Here is a 21,148-nt window from a genome sequence, read left to right as displayed (position 1 = left end):
CACACGGTTATCAAATAGGGATAAATTTGATAATAAAGCCGATAAAAAAAATATACAAATTACATACATGAATATTTTATTAATTTTTAATAGTAATCATATCGGAGCACAGGATCATTTATGAAGGGCCAATTGTTTATTCTATTGTGTTAGGGCCACCGCACACTAGAAAAGCAAAACTGCTTGAAGCCATTTGTGTAATCTTATTCCAAGTTGACTTGGTCATAATAAAACAGCATATGTAGCACACCAAAAAAGCAAAAAAGTAAAATCATATTTAGTCACCAACATGTCTTCCGACGAAGAGGACGTTGTTGTGTCTATTTTGTGGTCTTTGTTGTTGGAAACTGAACACCGTGAAAAACCAAAAAAAATGTGGATTCATCTTTTAAATGAAAAACGTACAAAAAGTAACTTAATTCAATCTTTTTTATGTGAACTTCGTAATGACGAGCTGAAATTTAAAAAAATTACGCGTGTAAGTTCCGAAACCTTTGATTATATTTTGAAAATAATAACCGAAGAAATTCAAAAACCTGATACCAACTTCAGAATGAGTATTAAACCAGATGAAAAATTATTAGTCACTCTATGGTAAGTAAAATTAAATTAAATAAAGTTTAATTAATTATAAAATAAATTTGATTAAATATAAACAAGTTGCCGCTTTTGATTTATTAGGTATGCATTTATAATACGTACTCATCAAATATTATAGGTAGATACCAACCTATAACAAAAATTAATTTTCAAGTGTTCTATGCATAATAGTTTCTTATTTTAAAATATGTGTGTAGGAAATAAAGAAATACACTTTTAAAATTGATCTTGAGGACATTTTTACTATAAAACATAACTTATTTATTATATTAACATTAGTTTTTAATCACGTACTTAATTAAATACTTTAATTGTGTTCGTTATTTGAAAAAAATAACAAAGATACTAGATAATATGATGGTCATGAAGTTAGCCCCCCCACTTTGGCGGATTCACTTCAAACCAGTGGCAATATTTAGCAAATTAATTGCAAATAATTGGAAATTGGTTTTTAGGATTTGCAAATTTAGTGCACGCTCGCAAACTAAAAAAATGATTTGGGGGGGCTAACTTCATGCAGCCCCCTCACTTTGTCCGATCCGTTCCAAACCAACGCCAATATTTAGCAAATTAATTGCAAATAATTGCAAATTGGTTTTTAGAATTTGCAAATCAAAATTGGAATTTTGGCGAATTTTTTTACAAATTTGGTCAGCCTCCCCACTTCGTCCGATCCGTTCCAAACCAACGCCAATATTTAGCAAATTAATTGCAAATTGGTTTTTAGAATTTGCAAATCAAAATTGGAATTTTGGTGAATTTTTTAAAAAATCGATAAAAGTCGCATTTTTTTTATAAGTACGAATATCGAACAGATTTTTTTTTAAATTTAATGCAATTTAGATTTTTTGTAAAAAATATAAATAGAATACATATCTGTTTGATGGAAAATTTATAATTTAAAAAATCTAGTCTAAAAAAATGTATCTGTTGGATAAAAATCAATAAAAATCTGTATTTCAAGGAAAATTAATAAAAAAAAAATCGATTTTTGATAAAAAAATTCGTACTTATAAAAAAAATGCGACTTTTATCGATTTTTTAAAAAATTCACCAAAATTCCAATTTTGATTTGCAAATTCTAAAAACCAATTTGCAATTAATTTGCTAAATATTGGCGTTGGTTTGGAACGGATCGGACGAAGTGGGGAGGCTGACCAAATTTGTAAAAAAATTCGCCAAAATTCCAATTTTGATTTGCAAATTCTAAAAACCAATTTGCAATTATTTGCAATTAATTTGCTAAATATTGGCGTTGGTTTGGAACGGATCGGACAAAGTGAGGGGGCTGCATGAAGTAAGCCCCCCCCAAATCATTTTTTTAGTTTGCGAGCGTGCACTAAATTTGCAAATCCTAAAAACCAATTTCCAATTATTTGCAATTAATTTGCTAAATATTGCCACTGGTTTGAAGTGAATCCGCCAAAGTGGGGGGGCTAACTTCATGACCATGATAATATGTAGTTTAATACGTGGTTGAAGTGTTGAAGTAGGTAGGAGATTTTATTTTTAAAAGTAACTTAGATGTGTTATTGGTATGATGTTGAACTTTCTGAAGAAGAAAACTCTGGACTTTCAGAATAGTGAAACTGTGTAGTATGGCGGTCGGTTTCGGTTTCATTATTCAAAGATGGTTGAGACTGATAAAGTGTATGTTGTTGGATCGGTACTTGGTTTGAATACGATGGCATAAAGTTATTTGAGTAAATAATTGATGACGCAGACGAGGTTTCTTGTTCATCGAGTAATTTGTCTAGTGAACTCAAAATCGTATTTTTAAATCTCCGCTGATTTTTATCGTTCAGTTTTTTAAAATCTGGTATGACACTTTTTAAAAATAAAAGTTCTGGAGAATCTTCAACTTTTTGAATGGTTTTTGATTTTAAATAATTAATCATTGGTTCTGCTACCATTTCACTTGCCATAACTTTTTTTATTTTTTTCGGTTTTTTAAATATCTGCGAAGAGTTTGAGCTCTGTATTGTTTCTTCACACATAATAGAAGTTGGAGTTAATTCGCTTGACACGTCATAAGGCTCTTCCACAGTATTTAGAATTTCAGATTCTTCTAAGTTTAAATCTGATGTTTCGTTTAAATCATCTTCAATGAGATTACTAACCATGCTTTTATGTTGCATCATATAGTCTGTCAGAAACGCCATATTGTCGTATAAGTACCATTTCCTTTTTTTTGATGCACCCGATCCTGATGGAATTTTTTTCTGTTCACGTAACTGTCTGGAAAATGAATTACGTAAAGTAGTCCATTTTGTTTTACATTCTGAAACTAAAATATAAATACATTTTGAAGGCTTCAATATAATAATAATATATAATACTTTATGGTAACGGAGCATAATATAGGTATTATTCATTTTTTTTTGTTTTTTTTTTTTAAAAAATGTCGATACATTTTTTTTGGCTGCGTTAAAATATTTGAAAATTGAGCCCCTGCTCAAGTATCAACTTCATAATATTAAATTACAATGTTTAAAAATTAATTTAAGGTGTAAGCCTGCGAATCATTAAATGTATTTTTAATGTATTAAATCAACTGTCTAATATACAATATATATATTGTATATTAGAATATATAATATTCTTATATTATAATATATTTAACTCTACTTCATACTTAATTTTTTTTTTAAACTGTTATTACAGCTATCTGGCGACTGGTGAACGTTTTCAACGTCTTCACTACCATTTCCGTTTGGGAGCTACAACTATTGGAATAATTGTCGATTCTGTATGTTCAGCGATATGGAAATTACTATCACCTATCTACTTACCATCGCCAAAGAAAGATGATTGGATTAAAATAGCAAACGATTTTTATGAAATATGGAACTTTCCAAACTGCATTGGTGCAATTGATGGTAAACATATTTCTATTATATGCCCTCCGGGGGCTGGATCGGAGTATTACAATTACAAGGGGTTTCATTCAATTGTACTGCAAGCAGTAGTTGATGCTCACGCTAAGTTTATTGTGATAGATGTTGGAGATTATGGTCGGTCTAGTGATAGTGGGATTTTCAAAGAATCTCAATTTGGTAAACAATTATTTCAAAATAAATTAGATTTGCCAGCACCCAAAAAAATTAATCAAAATATTAATGAAGATTTCCCCTTTGTATTTGTTGGCGATGAGGCTTACCCACTATTACCTAATTTGATGAGACCTTTCCCTCGTAGAAATTTAACAAACGAAAAACGTATATACAATTATCGACAATCCTGTGCGAGAAGAATAGTTGAATGTGCATTTGGAATTATGGTAAAAAGGTTTAATGTATTAGAAAATAAAATGCTAGTCGGCCCTGAAAAAGCTACAAAAATAACTCAGGCAGTTTGTGTACTTCACAATTTAATTATGACTAGAGAAGCTAACTTTGCTGAAGTTCATAATCAAATTGAAAATAGTAATGATCAAATGGGGATTAGAAACACTACAAACATTGTTAATCATAATAGATGTTCTACAGCAGCTATTGAACTACGAAAAAAATTTATGGACTACTTCAATTCAGAAAATGGCTCAGTCCCTTGGCAAGACTAATATTTAGTATAAAAATATAGATATAAAGTGTATTAATAATTAATTATATTATAATAATTGTATAATATAATAAAATAAAATATATTATAATATTTTAATATTATTATTAATTTTTATTTTTTTAAGTATTTTATTTTATGTGTTGTAATAATGAAAAAATACAAGATTGTAATACATTTTATAGTATAATATTTATACCTAGTTAAAAAAAATTATTTTACATACCTGGAGCTTTTAATAAACTAGATATTTCTGTCCATAATTTGTCCTGAATATCTCTATTACTATGTTGTTTATCTTTATAGTTATAAATGGACGATCTTTGTTGGACTAGTGTTATTAATGTTTCCAGATCAAAAGTTTCAGCTGCCATATTGTAGCCTTTCAGATGTCTTTTCTGGTGTCTAAAGTTAAAATAAAATAAGAATTATATAAATTTTTATTTTTTCACAAATATGCGTTATGTATACGAGTGCTACAAAATATGGTTAGAGGTGTAGTTTTTAAATTTTGTACAGAGTACAGAAATAATCTTTATAAATAAATGTTGACTTTTTAGTTTGTTAAAAAAAAAAATATTTAATAAATACATTCTAAAATTAAAATAATGTTTTTTATTTACATCAGTCAAATATTATTTTAAGTTATTTTAATGTACAGTGAAACCTCTATATAGTGGACAGCCACGGGAATTTAAAATTGTCCATTATAGAGAGTTGTCCACTATTGAGAAAACCTCTACTTAGTGGACATTTGCAAAAAATTACTAAATGTCCACTATAGGGAGACACTATAGGAAATTGCAGGTTATATGTACACTGTATATGAACATATACATTGGAATATTAATTTATTATTTATTATGTATAATATTATATTATAAATATGTATATGTATATTGTATGTAGTATAAAAATGCTTATAAAAATGTTTAATGATTATGTAAAATTAAAAAAATCTGTAATTTTTTTTTGTGTAAATTTTTTCTGCTCTTCACAATGAATTTGTAAATTGGCTACCATTGATAATGCGATTTCATCTTCTTTATTTTTAAAATATGTTTTTAAATTATTTATTGTTTTCCAAACTTCTTCAAACGTTGGATTGTATATCGAATCGTCTTCATCTTCTTCTTCTTGTTCTTCGAGTTGTTCGGTTTCTTTTTCACTAAAATTGTCTAGATTACAATTGATTATATCTGTCTGATATGATTAATGTATTGTCTTCTGTAAGGATATTATTATCTATAGAAACATAGTCCTCAATTTCGATAATACTCGGTACAAGTTCTGAGAATAAGTCCAAATTCGCAACATTGTCATTTTCCATTACATATTCTGCTGTATCGATCGAAAAAAATCCCGACTTTTTAAAACAATTTTTGACTGTCTCTGGTTTTATATTTTTTAATGCGGATTTTATCCAAAAAATTGCATCTAAAACGTTTATAGATTTGTTTTCTACATTCTGATCAACTCTAGATAAAATATGACGAAATAATCGTTGGCGATAATGAACTTTAAAATTTTTAATAATTCCTTGATCTAGTGGTTGGCAAATCGAAGTCGTATTTGGAGGTAGGAATATTAGTTTTATATTTTTTAAGTTTAATGTATCAGGATGTGAGCTAGCATTATCTAGAAATAAAATAATTTTTCTATTTCCCATCTCCATTTTTCTGTTAAAACACATTAGCCAATCTGTCATTAAATTTCGATTCATCCATGCCTTACGGTTAGCTTTCCAATTAACACCTAACGTTGATACATTTACACTTTTGAAACAACGTGGTTTTAGTGATTTTCCTATTATTAACGGAGTTTCAAATTCCCAGATCATATTTACACATAGTAAAACCGTTAATCGATCTTTAGCTATTTTACCTCCACGACAAATTTTGTTTTTTAAACACAATGTTTTATCAGGAAGTGCTCGAAAAAATAAACCTGTTTCATCACAATTGAATATATTTTTTGGTTCATAATCTGAAATTAATGTTTTCAATTTTTCTAACCACTTTTCTACGACACTTGTATCAACAGAGTTACCTTCACCACATATATTTTTAAAAGAAATGTTATGACGTTCTCGGAATTTTTGAAGCCAACCATTTGAAGCTTTAAAATTTTCTAGACCTACCTCATTTGCAACTTCTCGTGCTTTCTCTTGGAGCAATGGTCCAGAAACAGGTAAATTATATGAACGGGCTCTACAGAACCATTCAAATGTAACTTTATCTACAAGTGCTCCATCCGATGTCTTCGAAAATTTTCTCCTCATATCTTCATTGCCGTTCTCAGCGTAATATTTTTTCAAATTACACCCATCTTGTAAAATGTTATTCACCTGTATTTTTCATTAAATGATTTTTAGATAAATTAAAACAAAATATGTATGTGCTTAAATTAAATATTTAAATTTACCTGTGACTTGCTTATGCAAAATCGTTCGGCTAAAACACGTACACTTAGATTTTCTGTTTCCTTGGTTTTAATAATATTTAATTTTTCTTTTATTATTATTCATTTTAACGCAGGTACGTGTTCACACAATGTGCTGCACACAACTAACGACCGAACACATAACCGAACCATTAGTAATTTTTGGAATAGGAAAACCATTAAGATAAGATAAAATATGAACGAATATAACAGATAAATATAGTATTTTTATTAAACGTTTTCGAAATGTACATGTATTGTGTCCATTTATGAGAGGTAATTTTTAATTTGGTACCAGTTTATTATGTCCACGTCCACTATTAGGAGTGTCCACTACTAAGAGGTTATAACTCCTATTATACGCATACATTTTTGCCGGGGAATTTAGAAGTGTCCACTATTGGGAAGGGTCCACTATTGAGAGGTGTCCATTAATAGAGGTTTCACTGTATAACTAAATATGTAGATATTTAGATACTACTAAATCTCTAATTATTTTGATAGTTGAAATTAATTTGAATACTATTCAAATCATCGTCAATTGTAATTGAAAATATTATAATATTATATATATTTTATTTTAAAATTATTTTCTGTATATATAAATAAATAATAATATAAATAATAAAAACAAATAATAATATATTCATAATTACCTCGATAAAATAGTACGTATTATTATATATTTTATCGTAACCGGTACAGGATATGATCATGCAACGACGCGACGGGCAGTAGCTCTTCACTAATAAAATAATTAAAATAATAATCGAAAACACATAAAACTTTTTGTTTTGACTAGCCAAAATAGCGCATGTTCTATCTGGTCGAAACATGACTATAAATGACTAAATAGGCAAAAATGCTTTATTTTGACTATGACCAGTGGTTAAAGTGAGGGGGGACGGAGGGGGACGGAGTCCCCCTTCTTATTTACGGTAAGATTATGCGTCCCCTTTAATTTAAGTCTCCAAAGTCCGGGGGGACGCTACCAAATTTTAGTAATGTATAAAATAGCTCACTCATCCACACACACACATCGATTATTCACCGAATTTAAACGTATTTTATTTCGCGTCAATAATCTCCATGTTTCTAATGATAGGGGCGCGTGCAATATGTGATTATTAAATAATAAATTATAGTGACTAATATAGTGTATAGTGGTGTCTAATTATAGATACACGGTCGCTCGTGTAGATAGCCTGATAACACGTACTCGGGCTATACGTAGAAACATACGAACGCCAGAACGTGGGAATACCGTTTAGCGAGACACACAATAGTCAATAATATAACATAAATGATAAATCATAATATTCATAATACTATTGATATTTATTATTTAATGCTCTATTATTGATATGATATTGAGAATGGTTGTCATAGTGTGATTAACGATTTTAATGAGTAATGACCAATAAATAATTTTATTAGTTAATACTTACCATCAGTTGACAGTTGGTAAGTTTTCATTTTTTTGATTTTGGTGTTACCTATAGTGTACTTTTTACAAGTTATTACGATATAATATAGTAGGTAAGTTAATAAGTTTTAATAATTTATATTTTTATTGAAGATCTTTATAATTAAAATAAATATATTCCAAACCACATTTATATTCTAAATTAATTTCATTGGTAAGTTTGTTAATTGTTATTGAGTTACCTAGTTTTTAATTTATACAGAATTGTATCATGGCTGGCCTACTAAAATACAAATTTACCAAGATCAAAAAGACTGATGGTAGTGAGAATGTTGCACAAATTATTCAAAGTCCATGTACAGAAAATACGGTCTCTTCTGTCAAAAAATATGTCGCTGAAATACCAATAATACCAGACTCTAAATCAGAGTTTCCTGAATGCTGGGATTTTAAGCAGGTAGATATAAGTTATTTGATATGAATAGGGTAGAGGACTTATAGTAGTTTTAGCTCTAAAAAGTCACCAATTTATTTATTTATTTTGTATATTTAAGTGTAATACATTTAAGTATACAAAATAAATTAATAAATCTAATTAATTATGAATAAAACTTACTAATTGAATGTATGAACAATGAACTACTTACTTTATACAATATTGTTTAGGTTTTATAAATTTCAAAATTGTTGTTACTTTTACAAGTTATATATAATTATTTTATATTTAGTATTTAGCACCTAACACTAAATTAAAATTAATATATTTTTTAAAATTGTTAAGTAGGTATATAAAATATTTATTTTACAAATTCCTTTTATTATGTACAATTTAATATAGCAAATGATGAGTATTTGATAAAATATGGTATCAAGATATAAACATAATATAAAAATATCTAAACCTCTATCAGGATATTTAACATACCTTTTTTTTGCAATTAAAATTTTAAAATTTTAAGATATTAACTAAGTTTTGATATTAATTATTAGTATAGGTAATGTACCTATAGCCATTGATAAAATATAGGTACTATATATACTATAGCATATGAATACATTTAAATAAATATTATTATCAAACTGTTAGAATGTCTGTTCTATTTTTTTAGATTACTTATTTTACTTAAGAATATCCTTGGATTTATTTTAAAAATAAACATATTGGATGTAAGATCTGTAGAGATGTAAATCAAAATTTATTAAATCAAAAAGGATCACATGTGGCATCTGAATGGTCTAATGGAGAAGTTTATTCATCAGGTTCAATAAATTCAATCCCAACATCTATATTAAAACTTGGATATTATCAGGGAAAAGAACTGCAGATGAACAATGTTGTCCAAAAAGAAAAAAGAAAGATGAAGAAGAATCTTATACATCTTTATGGTTATGTTTAGATAAATAGTTACACATACTGGCTATACTTGTACTTATAACATTTACATAGCTTATGTCACTTATAATACCTATGCGATATGATAATATTATAATTTAAATAAATTATTTATTATTTGTTTTTTTAATTAAATGTTTAAAAATAAAATGTAAACCCATATTTTTTTTTTTTAACATTTCAGGCAATGAATTGCAATTTATATTTTACATTACTTAGCAGGCATTATATATTTTAAATCATTTCTTTAGGAGAAAATTTGATTTTATATACTATTAACATAAACTTTTTGTGAAAAAATTACAAGGGTGTGTGAAAGAAACAAATTATACCTAGTGAGTAGTGGGTTTCTTAAAAAAGTTTGGTTAGATATAGACTTTGGAAGAACTCGGGAACGCTCCTCAATTTTTAGTGACTTTAGTCCCCCCTCAACATTTTTTCCACTTTAACCACTGACTATGACTATTGTGTATGCGCGCTCCTATTACATTACACATGTTCTATTATTCATTAGTCATAATAAAGTTGTTTTAGTCTGCTTTAAGCAGTTTTGCTTTATTAGTGTGCGGTGGCCCTTAGTGGTGCCGTCACACATCCTGCCCCCTAGCACATGGCGCCCCTGATTTCCACTCAAAGCCGTCGCCCCATCATAATCTTGAGCACATAATAATTCTAAATTTATTTTAATGCCATTTAACAAATAATCACGAAAATAAAATTAATACAATACTCATTATTAGGTAGTATAATATGGTAAAAAGTTTTCCTGTTTCTATGGTTTTTTTTCCTATCAATTGTGGTCTATAAAAAATTAATAAATAAAATTCTCAACTGCATTATTTAAACGGTGTCACGTGTTGAAAAATATTTTTGGTTTCTTGACCCTGGTTAATTTAATTACACGGCTTTTGCGTGACCTGTTTGTTAACACCACTAAGGATTAAAGTTAAAAAAATTTAGAAGTTCCCATAATTAATGGAGTCAATTGAAATATACAATATCAAGAAGTACATCGAATTTGAAAAATTAAAGTTTATAACGAAGTAAGTTTTTTAATTTGAGTTGCAACATGTATTTGATTTTAAAATGGTTTATACAAATCGAGTATAAAACGGTAAAGGATTGAACGGATTGTTACAAGTTACAACACAAGAGTGTATGTTGTTATTTTAACGTTAATAAAAAAAAAAACTACTGGATCCAAATAATGGTAAAAATCAATTTCATACCTTGAGGTATAAAAAGTTAATAAACGATATGATTCACTGTTAAAATCGATTCACTGTTAAAATACTTGTCGCGCCTTGGCAGGTATGGTGACCCAAACGTGGACGTCATTCCTGTGTCCGATCTGGCGTTTACCCAAAAGCTGTGGACGGGCAGTTTCGGCCACGTAGTGTTGGCCCGGCATTGTGCTACCGGCGAGTTGAAAACTGTGAAGGCGGTAAGTGCCAGAGTGGTGTCTACTTGGCCGAGGAACGTGAACGCCGACCGGAATGCTATGGCGGCGATGGGAACGTTCCCGTTCACGGTCCGGTTAGAGTGCTGGGCAGCAGATACCGAATGGTTATACCTGATTATGCCTATGGTGTCCGTCGGCACCCTGTTCGAGCTAGTGTCTGAACACGGCAGGCTCAACGAGAACGTAGTGCGATTTTTCTCCGCTCAGGTTGGGTTAGGTTTACATATTATAATCAATAAATCATAACATTATTACCGATGTTACGTTGGTCCCAGGCGCTGTAATCCGTTCCTTATGAGGTACAAATTAACATTTTTTTTTTTTTAATCCATTTATTTAATTACTTTTGAAAGTCAAGGATCAACACAAAATCATATAAATTCATAACGTTACTAACCTAATATATTGTGTATCACTATTGATTGAAAGTATAATAGTTTATACCTCGTTAGAAAAAAATCGTAACATGAAAAACGCCACTGAATTTTAAACGATCGTTGAAATAAAAAATTCACGTACGGGTAGATCGTGCTCGGCGTCGAGTTCCTACACGCTACTGGGCTAGTGCATCGAAATCTCAAGCCTGAAAACGTGCTGGTCAATGTCAATGGTTACGTACGACTGTCAGGGTTTGGTGATAGCAAGCTGATCGGGCGGGCCAGTCGCACCTACTCGCTGTGTGGCACTCCCGACTACATGCCACCCGAGATGGTTGGGTTCCGTGGCTACGGTCTGGCAGTGGACTACTGGAGCCTGGGCATAATGCTTTACGAGATGGCAGCCGCGCATCCACCGTTTATAGGACCAGACGTTGGAGTGTTGTTCGGGCGAATCTTGCGTGGCGAGTACCGGATGGACAATACGTTCAGCCCATCCCTTAGGAACCTGATCCAGAACTTGGTCCAAGTAAGCGAAATATCAATAATGATTATTATGTACCTATTGATGTCACCGCAATAATATCCACGCTTTATATAATATCTTATTATGACGACTTGTTCATCTTTTGGTAGGCACCATTAGGATAATATTGAGTAGGAGGATGTCTCACCAGCGATTATCGGTAGGTACAAAAACGATAGATCCACTATAATTGCTTTTACAGTTTAATAAATATCAAACACTTACCTGGCTTTAAATTACGACAATTTAAGTTGCCATTATTTTGAAAGGAAGCTCATGTCTATTATTTTCTTAATATTAGTTAAACATTAAAATGTTAAACTAAATGAAAAAAATAAAATACAAGCATTAAACAAAATACAAGATGATTTACATAACGGAAGACCAATATGAATCACCCTAAAAAATGTCGGCTAAGACGTAATACCCCGTAAGTCAAAAACATTCATTTTTCAGGAGACACATTTTTGTGTTTATAAAATCAATGTTTGTAGTTAGTTTAGCCTATGTTTGAAATAATTTGTTTAGACAATGTTTTCCATTAGTCTATAATAAAGTTTTAATCATAATTCGTTTTTAAAATGTTTTTTTTAGACTTACGAGATATTGCATTAAGTATATTGAAAATGGATATTGACATACGAGCTATTATTACTTTATTGTTTTCTAGCTGACTGATGTAATTACATTGTTAAATAAAAATTGTTGGATCAGGGGTTTTTATTTATTGAATCTTTTAATACTTCAGCCTTTTGAATTTATTATTAAACCATAATTAATAATTATAGGTAACAATCAAGGTATTAAAAAGTAAACGTTATTTTAAAACAGAACTAAATTTGTATTTGTAGTTACATTCAGACTTTGAATTATAATTATAATATAACACCATACATTATTTTAAAACAGAACTAAAAATGTATAGTAACAATCAAAATATTAAAAAGTAAACATTATTTTAAAACAGAACTAAAATTTTATAGTTACAATTAAACTACTAAAAAGTAAACATTATTTTAAAACAGAACTTATTTAGTATAGTAACATTCAGACCTTGAATTATAATAAATTACTATCAATAAAAATACAAAAAAATAAAAATAAATAAGTAGAAAAAAAAGCTTTAAAGCCTTGGTTTTATATTTCATAACATTAAAAAATAGACATTATAATATTATTAATTTATTACAATAGTGTAGTTAAGTTAGTTTTAATATTTAATCATATTTAATATGATTATAAAACTCATGACAATCATTAGGTATTACTTTTTTCAGTTGCTGTAAATGTTCCCACTTACTTTTGGGAATTTTCAATTCTTCTGCATGAAGCTGACCATAAATAATAGGAGATGTTATTTTACACATTTTTTTTCTTTTCTTTTGAGCCAGTCTGAGATCAGAGTACTCATCATCAAAATTAATTTTAAAATCAATAGTGCCATTTGAATTGCATCGAAGTGACTTTATATTTGTAACAGTTGGATCTCCAGCTGATTTTCCAGGTCTTAATGAGTCATATCTATTTAAATCAATTTGATATTGTTTAAAAAATGATGTATCACACCATTTTACATTATAAGGAAAAGGTTTTTTCCTAGCACTCTGTGTAATTTTTAAATAAACCGAAGGTAAATAAATATCTGCATTCTTCAACTTGCGTTCAATATTGGAATGAACTGAGTCACACTCCATTTGGGTGTGCCCTTTGGTCAAATATTTTTGTTCAATAACAACTTTATTGTTTATGGCAAACTCTAACAGTGAATTTGACAGTACATTATTCCTATTTTGGTAGCAGCAGCCATCACTCCAGAGTATTATATTTAGATTTGGATTTTTGTTATGGCATTCTGTTAATTGATCTATAATACAACTCACAAATGATGAAGCTGAAAAGTCACTTTGGGTCTCATCCCACCAATAGCAAGTGGACTCATGTGTTGCCAAATTATATGTAGTAAAATTATGCACACATAGTTTACTTTTATAATATAGAGCACTTGCTTTAAGATATGGGCAGACTTTAACCGCTTGCAGGTCCATTGTAAACACCAGTATTTCATTAAGTAAAGCTTTTTCTTTGTCCAGACATTTTTCTTCTCTACTTTGATTTTTATCTTCAATGTGGTCTTTCCATTCTTTTTCACTAATATTATTGGTTTGATAAGCACAACAAGTGTCACACTGGTCTTTTTTGGGGCTGAATAGAGATATATTATTTTTTTCAACAATGTCATAAAAGGTGTTTATTGAAACAATATTATTCTCTTTTCCTTCATTATTACACATCTCAATATACATGTTATATAACTGGGATTTTGATTGTATGTATGGCTCAAGGTAAAGTTTAGAAGTTGATGTTCTACAATAATGAGAGGGCATTTTTGGAATTTGTTCAAGAAATTTATTTACAAATTTTCTATTTTTTTTATGTGGACTATCCCTTAAACATCTAACTTTTGGTGTATTTGGACTTAGCTCACATTGTTCTCTTGTTATGCACCAATTATGAACTTGTGACTCACCTAATGCTAGGGTGTTTAAAAACATTGTTTTACAAACATTCAAGAGTTCTCCATTAACTTTTAAAAAATAGGAAAAAGAACTATTTCTTCGTGACACTGTTGAATCAACTTTTCGCTGTTTAACACTAGTCTTTTTTACTAAGGAAGTAACATAAATCTTTTTTTCTGACCAGCTAAGATTGGACCAAAAATCAGTGAATACCCTCAACCTGTCATCCTCCAGTATTTCATTACACTTTCGTTTAATAGACCTTTGACAAGATATTTTGGTACATGTAGGGAGCATAGTTTTAGCTTGTCTATTTGTGTTGTGAGAGATTACCTTTTCTTTAGACCGTGTATAGCCTAAATATGATTGTCCTTTCATACGTAGTATTTGATTTGAATTTCTTTTCCATTTGCTTAGATTTTTTTTCTTATTTCTAATTCTTTTTTCATTTATATCACCATTGAGTATGTCTATTGAACCATTATTGTCACTCTCAGAATGTAAAAAATCATTGTGTTGATCCATAACATCAGTAGTACTCTGTATAATATTACTTGAACAATTATACAAATTTTCCGTTTCTTCAGTATAAAGTAAGTTAATATTATTAGGGTCAACTGTAAAAATTACAAAATAATTATATTAATTGAATAATGCAATTTAAATGTTTTACAATTGCAAACTAACTTTCATTAGGCAAATTATCATCTATATTGTTACAGTTTATAGTATTCATACTAATAGCTTGGACTGTTTCTGTTTATTTATTATCCAGTTGGTTTATATTAGGGTCAACTGTGAAATTACAAAATAAATTACATTAATTATTGAATAATGTAATTTAAATATTATAAAGTATTATAGGTATTACTGCAAAACTTACTTTCATTAGGCAAATTATCATCAATATTGATAGAATTCGTACTAATATTATTATTATCTTGGACTATTTCATCCCACTCTGTAAAAAGAAGAAATATATTAAAAAGGTTACTACTGTAACTAATTATGATACTATTAATGTATGTTAGGGCATAGGCACAATGTACATTAAAATTAAACTATAATGTTTTTGAAACTTACGTAGATTTTCATTATCCAATTCTTTTAACAGAAAATCAATCTCGTTTTCATCCATTCTTATGAATTATTTTATACAGCTTAATAGTTACAAACAAGATAAAGTTAATATGTAATAAACAAATTTAACTTAATTAAAATGAGGAATTCGCACTTCAAACTTCAAACATACTGTGTGATACCTATATTTCTATCAAAATATTATTGATAACATAGATTTAATAAATAATCAGTATTACCATTGATTATGAATACTATATTTTATTATTACAAATATTTATTATTTCTATTTATAAATTGATGGTATTGTGGCAACAGAACCGTTTGTTTGCAGTTGCCGCTGTATCAGTGTGCCAGCCGACGTAATTTATTAATATTTTGTCCAAGGAGATACGATGTATTTCTGATAAAATACTGATAATTGATTTACGCGATATTGCGTCCAAGTTTATATTCTCTTTGGAAATTATGAGCTATACGTGATATTACCATTAAAATATTCCATATTTTTTTCTGTAAATTTTGATGCATATATCTCAAAATACCTTTTTTTTTACTTACGAGGTATTACGTCTTAGCCGACGATAACGGAAGACCAATATGAATCACCCTAAAAAATGTTGTTAGATTAGAACCATTTTTAAATAATACTAATTATAGCCAAATTATATAGAAAATGCTCGTAGAATTTATTTTAACAAAATAATATTGTTCTATCTGGAGAGGAGTTTTTATATGTATATTTAAATAAGATACTCATTAAATTATAATATATCTATCTTTCTTTTATTTAATGTTAATAACAAGGACCGAGGGCGTACGTCCTATTAAGAAACCCAAACGTTGACATAAGCAATAATAATTGTTTACACATATTTTGTAGGTTATGTTTACATTATCACGTGTATGCCAAACATACATATTTTTTTTGAACGATTTTTTGTTAATCCATTTTCATGTTATGGGAGGTATTTATGTGTTATTGTCAGAATTGCAATTAGGATTTATATGCTCCAGGGTAAAATATATTACACTTTTTAAATAAATTCAGTACCTAAGTACAGTAAGCTTAAGTTGTGGCATTGGTCAATGACTCGATGGTTCTAATAATAATTATCGTTTACAAAGATCTAAAGTTATTAGCAGGGCTTGGAACTTTATGCATTCATAAGAAGCTGTATATTAAAAATCTGATTTGATACAAATTCGTTTCATAGTACATACAATCTAAATATAAAAAAAGCGGATAAGTGGATGTCGCTCTGATGTACTGTAGGTTACAAGTAGGTCACTGTATAATAGATTGTAATAATTTTGAATTCAATAACATCATATCATTGTATACGAAAAACGATTCTGAGCGGAGACGGTTTGTCAGTCTGGATATTTTATATTGTTATTATTGTTACTAAAAGGGTCGCGTAACCGCCAAATTTAAACACATATTTATGAATGGTACGTAGTACGCGACACACTGCAGTTTTTCCGCCGGGTTTTGCCGAAATCTGCCGCTACAAAGTTCGACATGTCGCGTTTTGGCAGCCCGTGCTGTATGATATTTTTCACCGCGTAGAAGTCAAACCAATGGTTTTCAATTATGTGCATCACATTACAACGGCTACAAAGCGCGTTTTTGCTGATAGAATTTTTTAATTTTTAAAATGAGTGTTTTGACGCGGAGCTTTTTATCCTGCAAGTTGAAAAAGAAGAGTGTTTATGGAAAACAAATTCCAAAGAGTTCATGGTTGATCGCAATGTAAAAGCCAAGGCCTGGATAAAAGTAGCATCGATTACCGATGTTTGATGAGGGGGTAACCTTTAACAAGGAAGAGTAAGAACTAAAAGGTAAGTTTAACTTTGAACAATGTTTATTACAGTTTATGAACATATTTTGTTCCAACATAATTTGTAGCTACTATAGCTTCTTAGGTACATAATATAAAAAATATATTATTAAATACTGACTTGATTTTATTTCGAAATTAAACGAAAATTTTTTTAGTAACTAGATTACGTACCTATACTGATGTATACCTATGTAAAATTATAATATAAGTACGTCTTTATTATTGAATTAAATGTGAATATGTGTATTAGCAATAATATAGTATATTATATAATTACATAGATACGTAATAGGAGCACCTATAACAATATATAAAGTAGTACCTATTTTATGTTTAAATACACACAAAATGTTGGTAGTTTTATATTAAATATATAATTGTTTACAAGAAATGATAATATAAAGGTATAAATTAAAAAAAAAAAAATTATTCTACCTGTGATTAGGTATTAATTTGCTGTAACTTGCAAGTGTAGATTAATACTTAAATAACTTTAAATAGGTACTTATAATACAATTATAGGTATAATACCTATATACAAAAGTAATCAAGTAAAACAATAATAAAATGGAACTGAACCAACGTTTACAAAATAATCTGCAAAATATTCTCGTACATAAATCCCTTTATGACGAACTCCGGAATTTCCAGAGTTTTGAACATCGTCCAAATTATTAAAAAACTGTATCCTCAAATTGATATCCGTCTCTACTTCGTACATAGTCATCTAAAATGCAGCATACTTTTACTATACAATCAGTAAAATTGGATTATCGGACTAATATTGGGGTGTGTAGAACTCTCCATTTATTCACTAGAATGCCAAAAGCCCATTCCACATATCGCCTGACCCTCGACAACCTAGTTGAACATTTTTCTTTTATCATTGAGTCCTGGGTACGGTCTTAATAAATTTTTATGAAGGCCAAATGCTTCGTGCTATAACGAAGGGTTGTGGAGAATCTTTGGGATTAGGTAAGCCAGGGTTGCCACAGACCTGGAAAACCGGGAAAACCGGAAAAGTCAGGGAATTAATTTTTAAGTCAGGGAAACCGGGAAAAGTCAGGGAATTATTTTTCAAACAAGAAAAACCGGGAAAAATCTGTGAATTTAACAAACACCGTTATACATTTCTTATTCTGTTTAATAATTGTATTTTATGACAAAATTTAAGAAAATAACTTACTGAAAATAACTTGGTATTTTAGATTCGTGTGTATTTACATTAGAAATATACGTATACTATTTTGCGTGAATAGTGAATACGTATTATTCACTAGGCCGCGAGAGTGCGAGACGACAGTGTAGCCCCACCATAGTTACTGGCGCTCGCGTCGCCTCGCGAAAGATAAGAAATAGCTAAAAATAAGTTCAGTTGAATTATTTATTATCGAATATTTACGAATATTGTTATTTTCACGTATATAAAAATAATGATAGTTATTGCTTGACAGTTTTGAGCTGGTAGTTTTTGAACAGTTCGCTTAAATTTATTGTTATTTAATATTATTTTACCTACATGTTATGTTTGTCTATCGTCTACGACTCAGACTCTACATAGTTATCACTTATCATCAAATCTCAATCATCGTACCAGACCTAAACTCGTAAGTATATTTTTGATTTAAACATTGAGGATATAAGATATAAAATACATAGTTAATAAATGTCATTATTTCTGTTCATCCTATGTAAAGTAAGGATTGTCTTAGGGGTATATTATCATATTTTCATACGAACAATGTTTATTTAACAAAGTTAAATTAAATAGTTCTAAATAATACATTGGACATTGTACATGAGCATAACCACTTGCGTATCTTGTTAATAGTTATTACTTATGACAAGATAGTTTGCCTTTCGTGTATTTTGTAAATAACAATTTCGGACTTTTACCACGATTTACCTATATTATTATTTTTTATAATATAAAACATTAAAAAATATGGACTTATTTATTCTTTATCTCTGATGTACAGATTTAGCACTGTTTATCGACTATCGTTTATACGTTTTGCAAATAAAATTAGTGTATTACAAATCAAAATTAAATGTTTCAAGTAGCATTTTTAATAATGTTGATAAAAAAATAAAACAAGTATAATTTCGGACAGTTGAGCAAAAACTAAAAATTAAAACAAAAAATTTTAAGCATTTAAAGTTTCAATTTGTTTTTAAATTAATTTTTATGGTCAACAACATTTTTAATTATTTAATATGTTGGCATTTTGGCCATTTGTATACAATTATTATTGTTATTATTATCAAAACATAAAGAACATAATACCACATTTTAATAATTTGTAGCAACCATACTATAGGTTTTTTTTTTATTAATTGAGCTTATAGCACTATTAAAAAATTTTAATTTTTTTAATATGTATTTGTAGTTTCAAATAATGGCACCAGGAAAAAAACAGTTTTTAATGTGGATTGGTTAAAGGACGAAAAACTATCTCCTTGGCTACGAGAAAATGCTAATGACAAATTTTCAGCATATTGCTCATTTTGCAAGAAAAAATTTTCACTAAGTAATATGGGAAAACAATCATTGGCTAGTCATGCACGTAGTTCCAAACATATTGCGATCATTTCAACTGAAAAAAAGATTTATGGCATGCCCATGTTTTTAAATGCTAAACCACAAACACCACTTGTTCAACATTTAGTGACGGGTCCATCCAATCTAAATAATACACAAACGTCATTATCTGGTTACAATTCTATAGTGTTAACATCAGATGTAGGTACCTAAAGCACCAATACTAGGAGAAAAGAATATAACACCATTTTTTGAAAGAGATGCCACTACAAAAGCCGAAATACTTTGGGCTCTACAATGTGTATTTAGCCATCTATCAATGTCTGCAGGTGGTGCATGCGTAGAGACAATGAAACTGATGTTTCCAGATAGTAACATTGCTTCAAATATTAAATTGCAACGTACCAAATTAACTTACACTATTGTGCATGGATTAGCAAAACATTTTCTGTATGAGCTTCAGGATAACATAAAAAAGGTTGATTGCTTTACAATTGCATTTGACGAGTCGCTGAATAAAATATCCGAAAAAGAGCAAATGGATATATTCATTCGATATTGGGATGATGAAAGAAATAAAGTGGTATGTCAGTATTATAATTCCGCATTTTTAGGCCATACAACAGTGGAAGATATGCTGGATGCACTAGTTTTAGGTTTACAACCATTGAATTTAAAACATATTATGCAAGTATCAATGGATGGTCCGAATGTTAACATCAAACTTCTTCGTCTTTTAAAAGAAAAGTTAAAAACATCAGATTTAATGGATCCAAAAATTATTGACATTGGGACATGTGGCCTTCATACATTGCATAATGCTTTCAAAGCTGGTATAAAGGCACCTAAATGGGAAATAATAGATTTCCTAAGAGCAATTTATAATTTATTTAAAAACGTTCCAGCTCGCAGAGCAGACTTAATTCACTATTCTGGTTCATCTGAATTTCCATTGAAGTTTTGTGCTGTACGATGGTTGCAAAATATTATTGTGGCAGAAAGAGCTGAAAAAATATTACCCAATTTAAGAGCTTACGTTGAAGGTGTAAAAAATACAAACAGAGAGCCAACATCATACAGTTACAGAAAAATGGTAAAAGGATTAAATGATCCATTTATAAAACCCAAATTCGCATATTTTAAGACTATAGCCGGTCAACTTGAACCTTTTTTGAAACAATTCCAAAGCGATGAACCTCTTGGTCCCTATCTTTACACCGATTTACAAAACATTTTGCAGTTTATGATGAGCAGCTTTGTAAAACCAGAAATAATAGAAAAAGAAAAACTTACAGAAATTGATGTTTTGGATAAAAGTAAATTAATTGGTGCAAAAAAAATAAACCTTGGTTTCAGTACAAGAGAAGCTATTCGCT

The 21,148-nt window shown here is 29.3% G+C and overlaps 3 protein-coding genes, 1 long non-coding RNA gene and 1 pseudogene across 4 annotated transcripts; 3 read left to right on the top strand and 2 right to left on the bottom strand.

The window, feature by feature from the left end:
• The first annotated feature begins 2,845 nt into the window (after window positions 1-2,845).
• On the top strand, window positions 2,846-4,162 carry LOC132948534 (putative nuclease HARBI1). Its single transcript, XM_061019045.1, has 2 exons — window positions 2,846-2,859; window positions 3,265-4,162. The coding sequence occupies exons 1-2, from the start codon at window positions 2,846-2,848 to the stop codon at window positions 4,160-4,162; spliced, it is 912 nt and encodes a 303-aa protein (XP_060875028.1).
• Window positions 4,163-4,379: 217 nt separating this feature from the next.
• LOC132948525 (tigger transposable element-derived protein 6-like) lies at window positions 4,380-5,884 on the bottom strand (annotated as a pseudogene).
• Window positions 5,885-5,931: 47 nt separating this feature from the next.
• On the bottom strand, window positions 5,932-6,442 carry LOC132948516 (tigger transposable element-derived protein 6-like). Its single transcript, XM_061019024.1, has 2 exons — window positions 6,046-6,442; window positions 5,932-5,936 (listed from the first exon to the last, which is right to left on the bottom strand). Exons 1-2 carry the CDS (start codon window positions 6,440-6,442, stop codon window positions 5,932-5,934), a joined length of 402 nt encoding a protein of 133 aa, XP_060875007.1.
• Window positions 6,443-7,829: 1,387 nt separating this feature from the next.
• Window positions 7,830-9,254, top strand: LOC132933526 (uncharacterized). Its single transcript, XR_009662894.1, has 3 exons — window positions 7,830-8,142; window positions 8,292-8,486; window positions 9,139-9,254. It is a non-coding gene; the product is annotated as an uncharacterized LOC132933526 (long non-coding RNA).
• Window positions 9,255-10,397: 1,143 nt separating this feature from the next.
• LOC132948501 (cAMP-dependent protein kinase catalytic subunit beta-like) lies at window positions 10,398-12,402 on the top strand. Its single transcript, XM_061018999.1, has 4 exons — window positions 10,398-10,429; window positions 10,734-11,067; window positions 11,410-11,790; window positions 12,382-12,402. The coding sequence occupies exons 1-4, from the start codon at window positions 10,398-10,400 to the stop codon at window positions 12,400-12,402; spliced, it is 768 nt and encodes a 255-aa protein (XP_060874982.1).
• The last annotated feature ends 8,746 nt before the right edge of the window (window positions 12,403-21,148 follow it).

The sequence above is a fragment of the Metopolophium dirhodum genome, chromosome 1 (genome assembly GCF_019925205.1).
Source record: "Metopolophium dirhodum isolate CAU chromosome 1, ASM1992520v1, whole genome shotgun sequence".
Taxonomy (NCBI): Eukaryota; Metazoa; Arthropoda; class Insecta; order Hemiptera; family Aphididae; genus Metopolophium; species Metopolophium dirhodum.
Note: the sequence above shows the minus strand (reverse complement) of the source record. Positions and strands in the feature narration are given on the sequence as shown.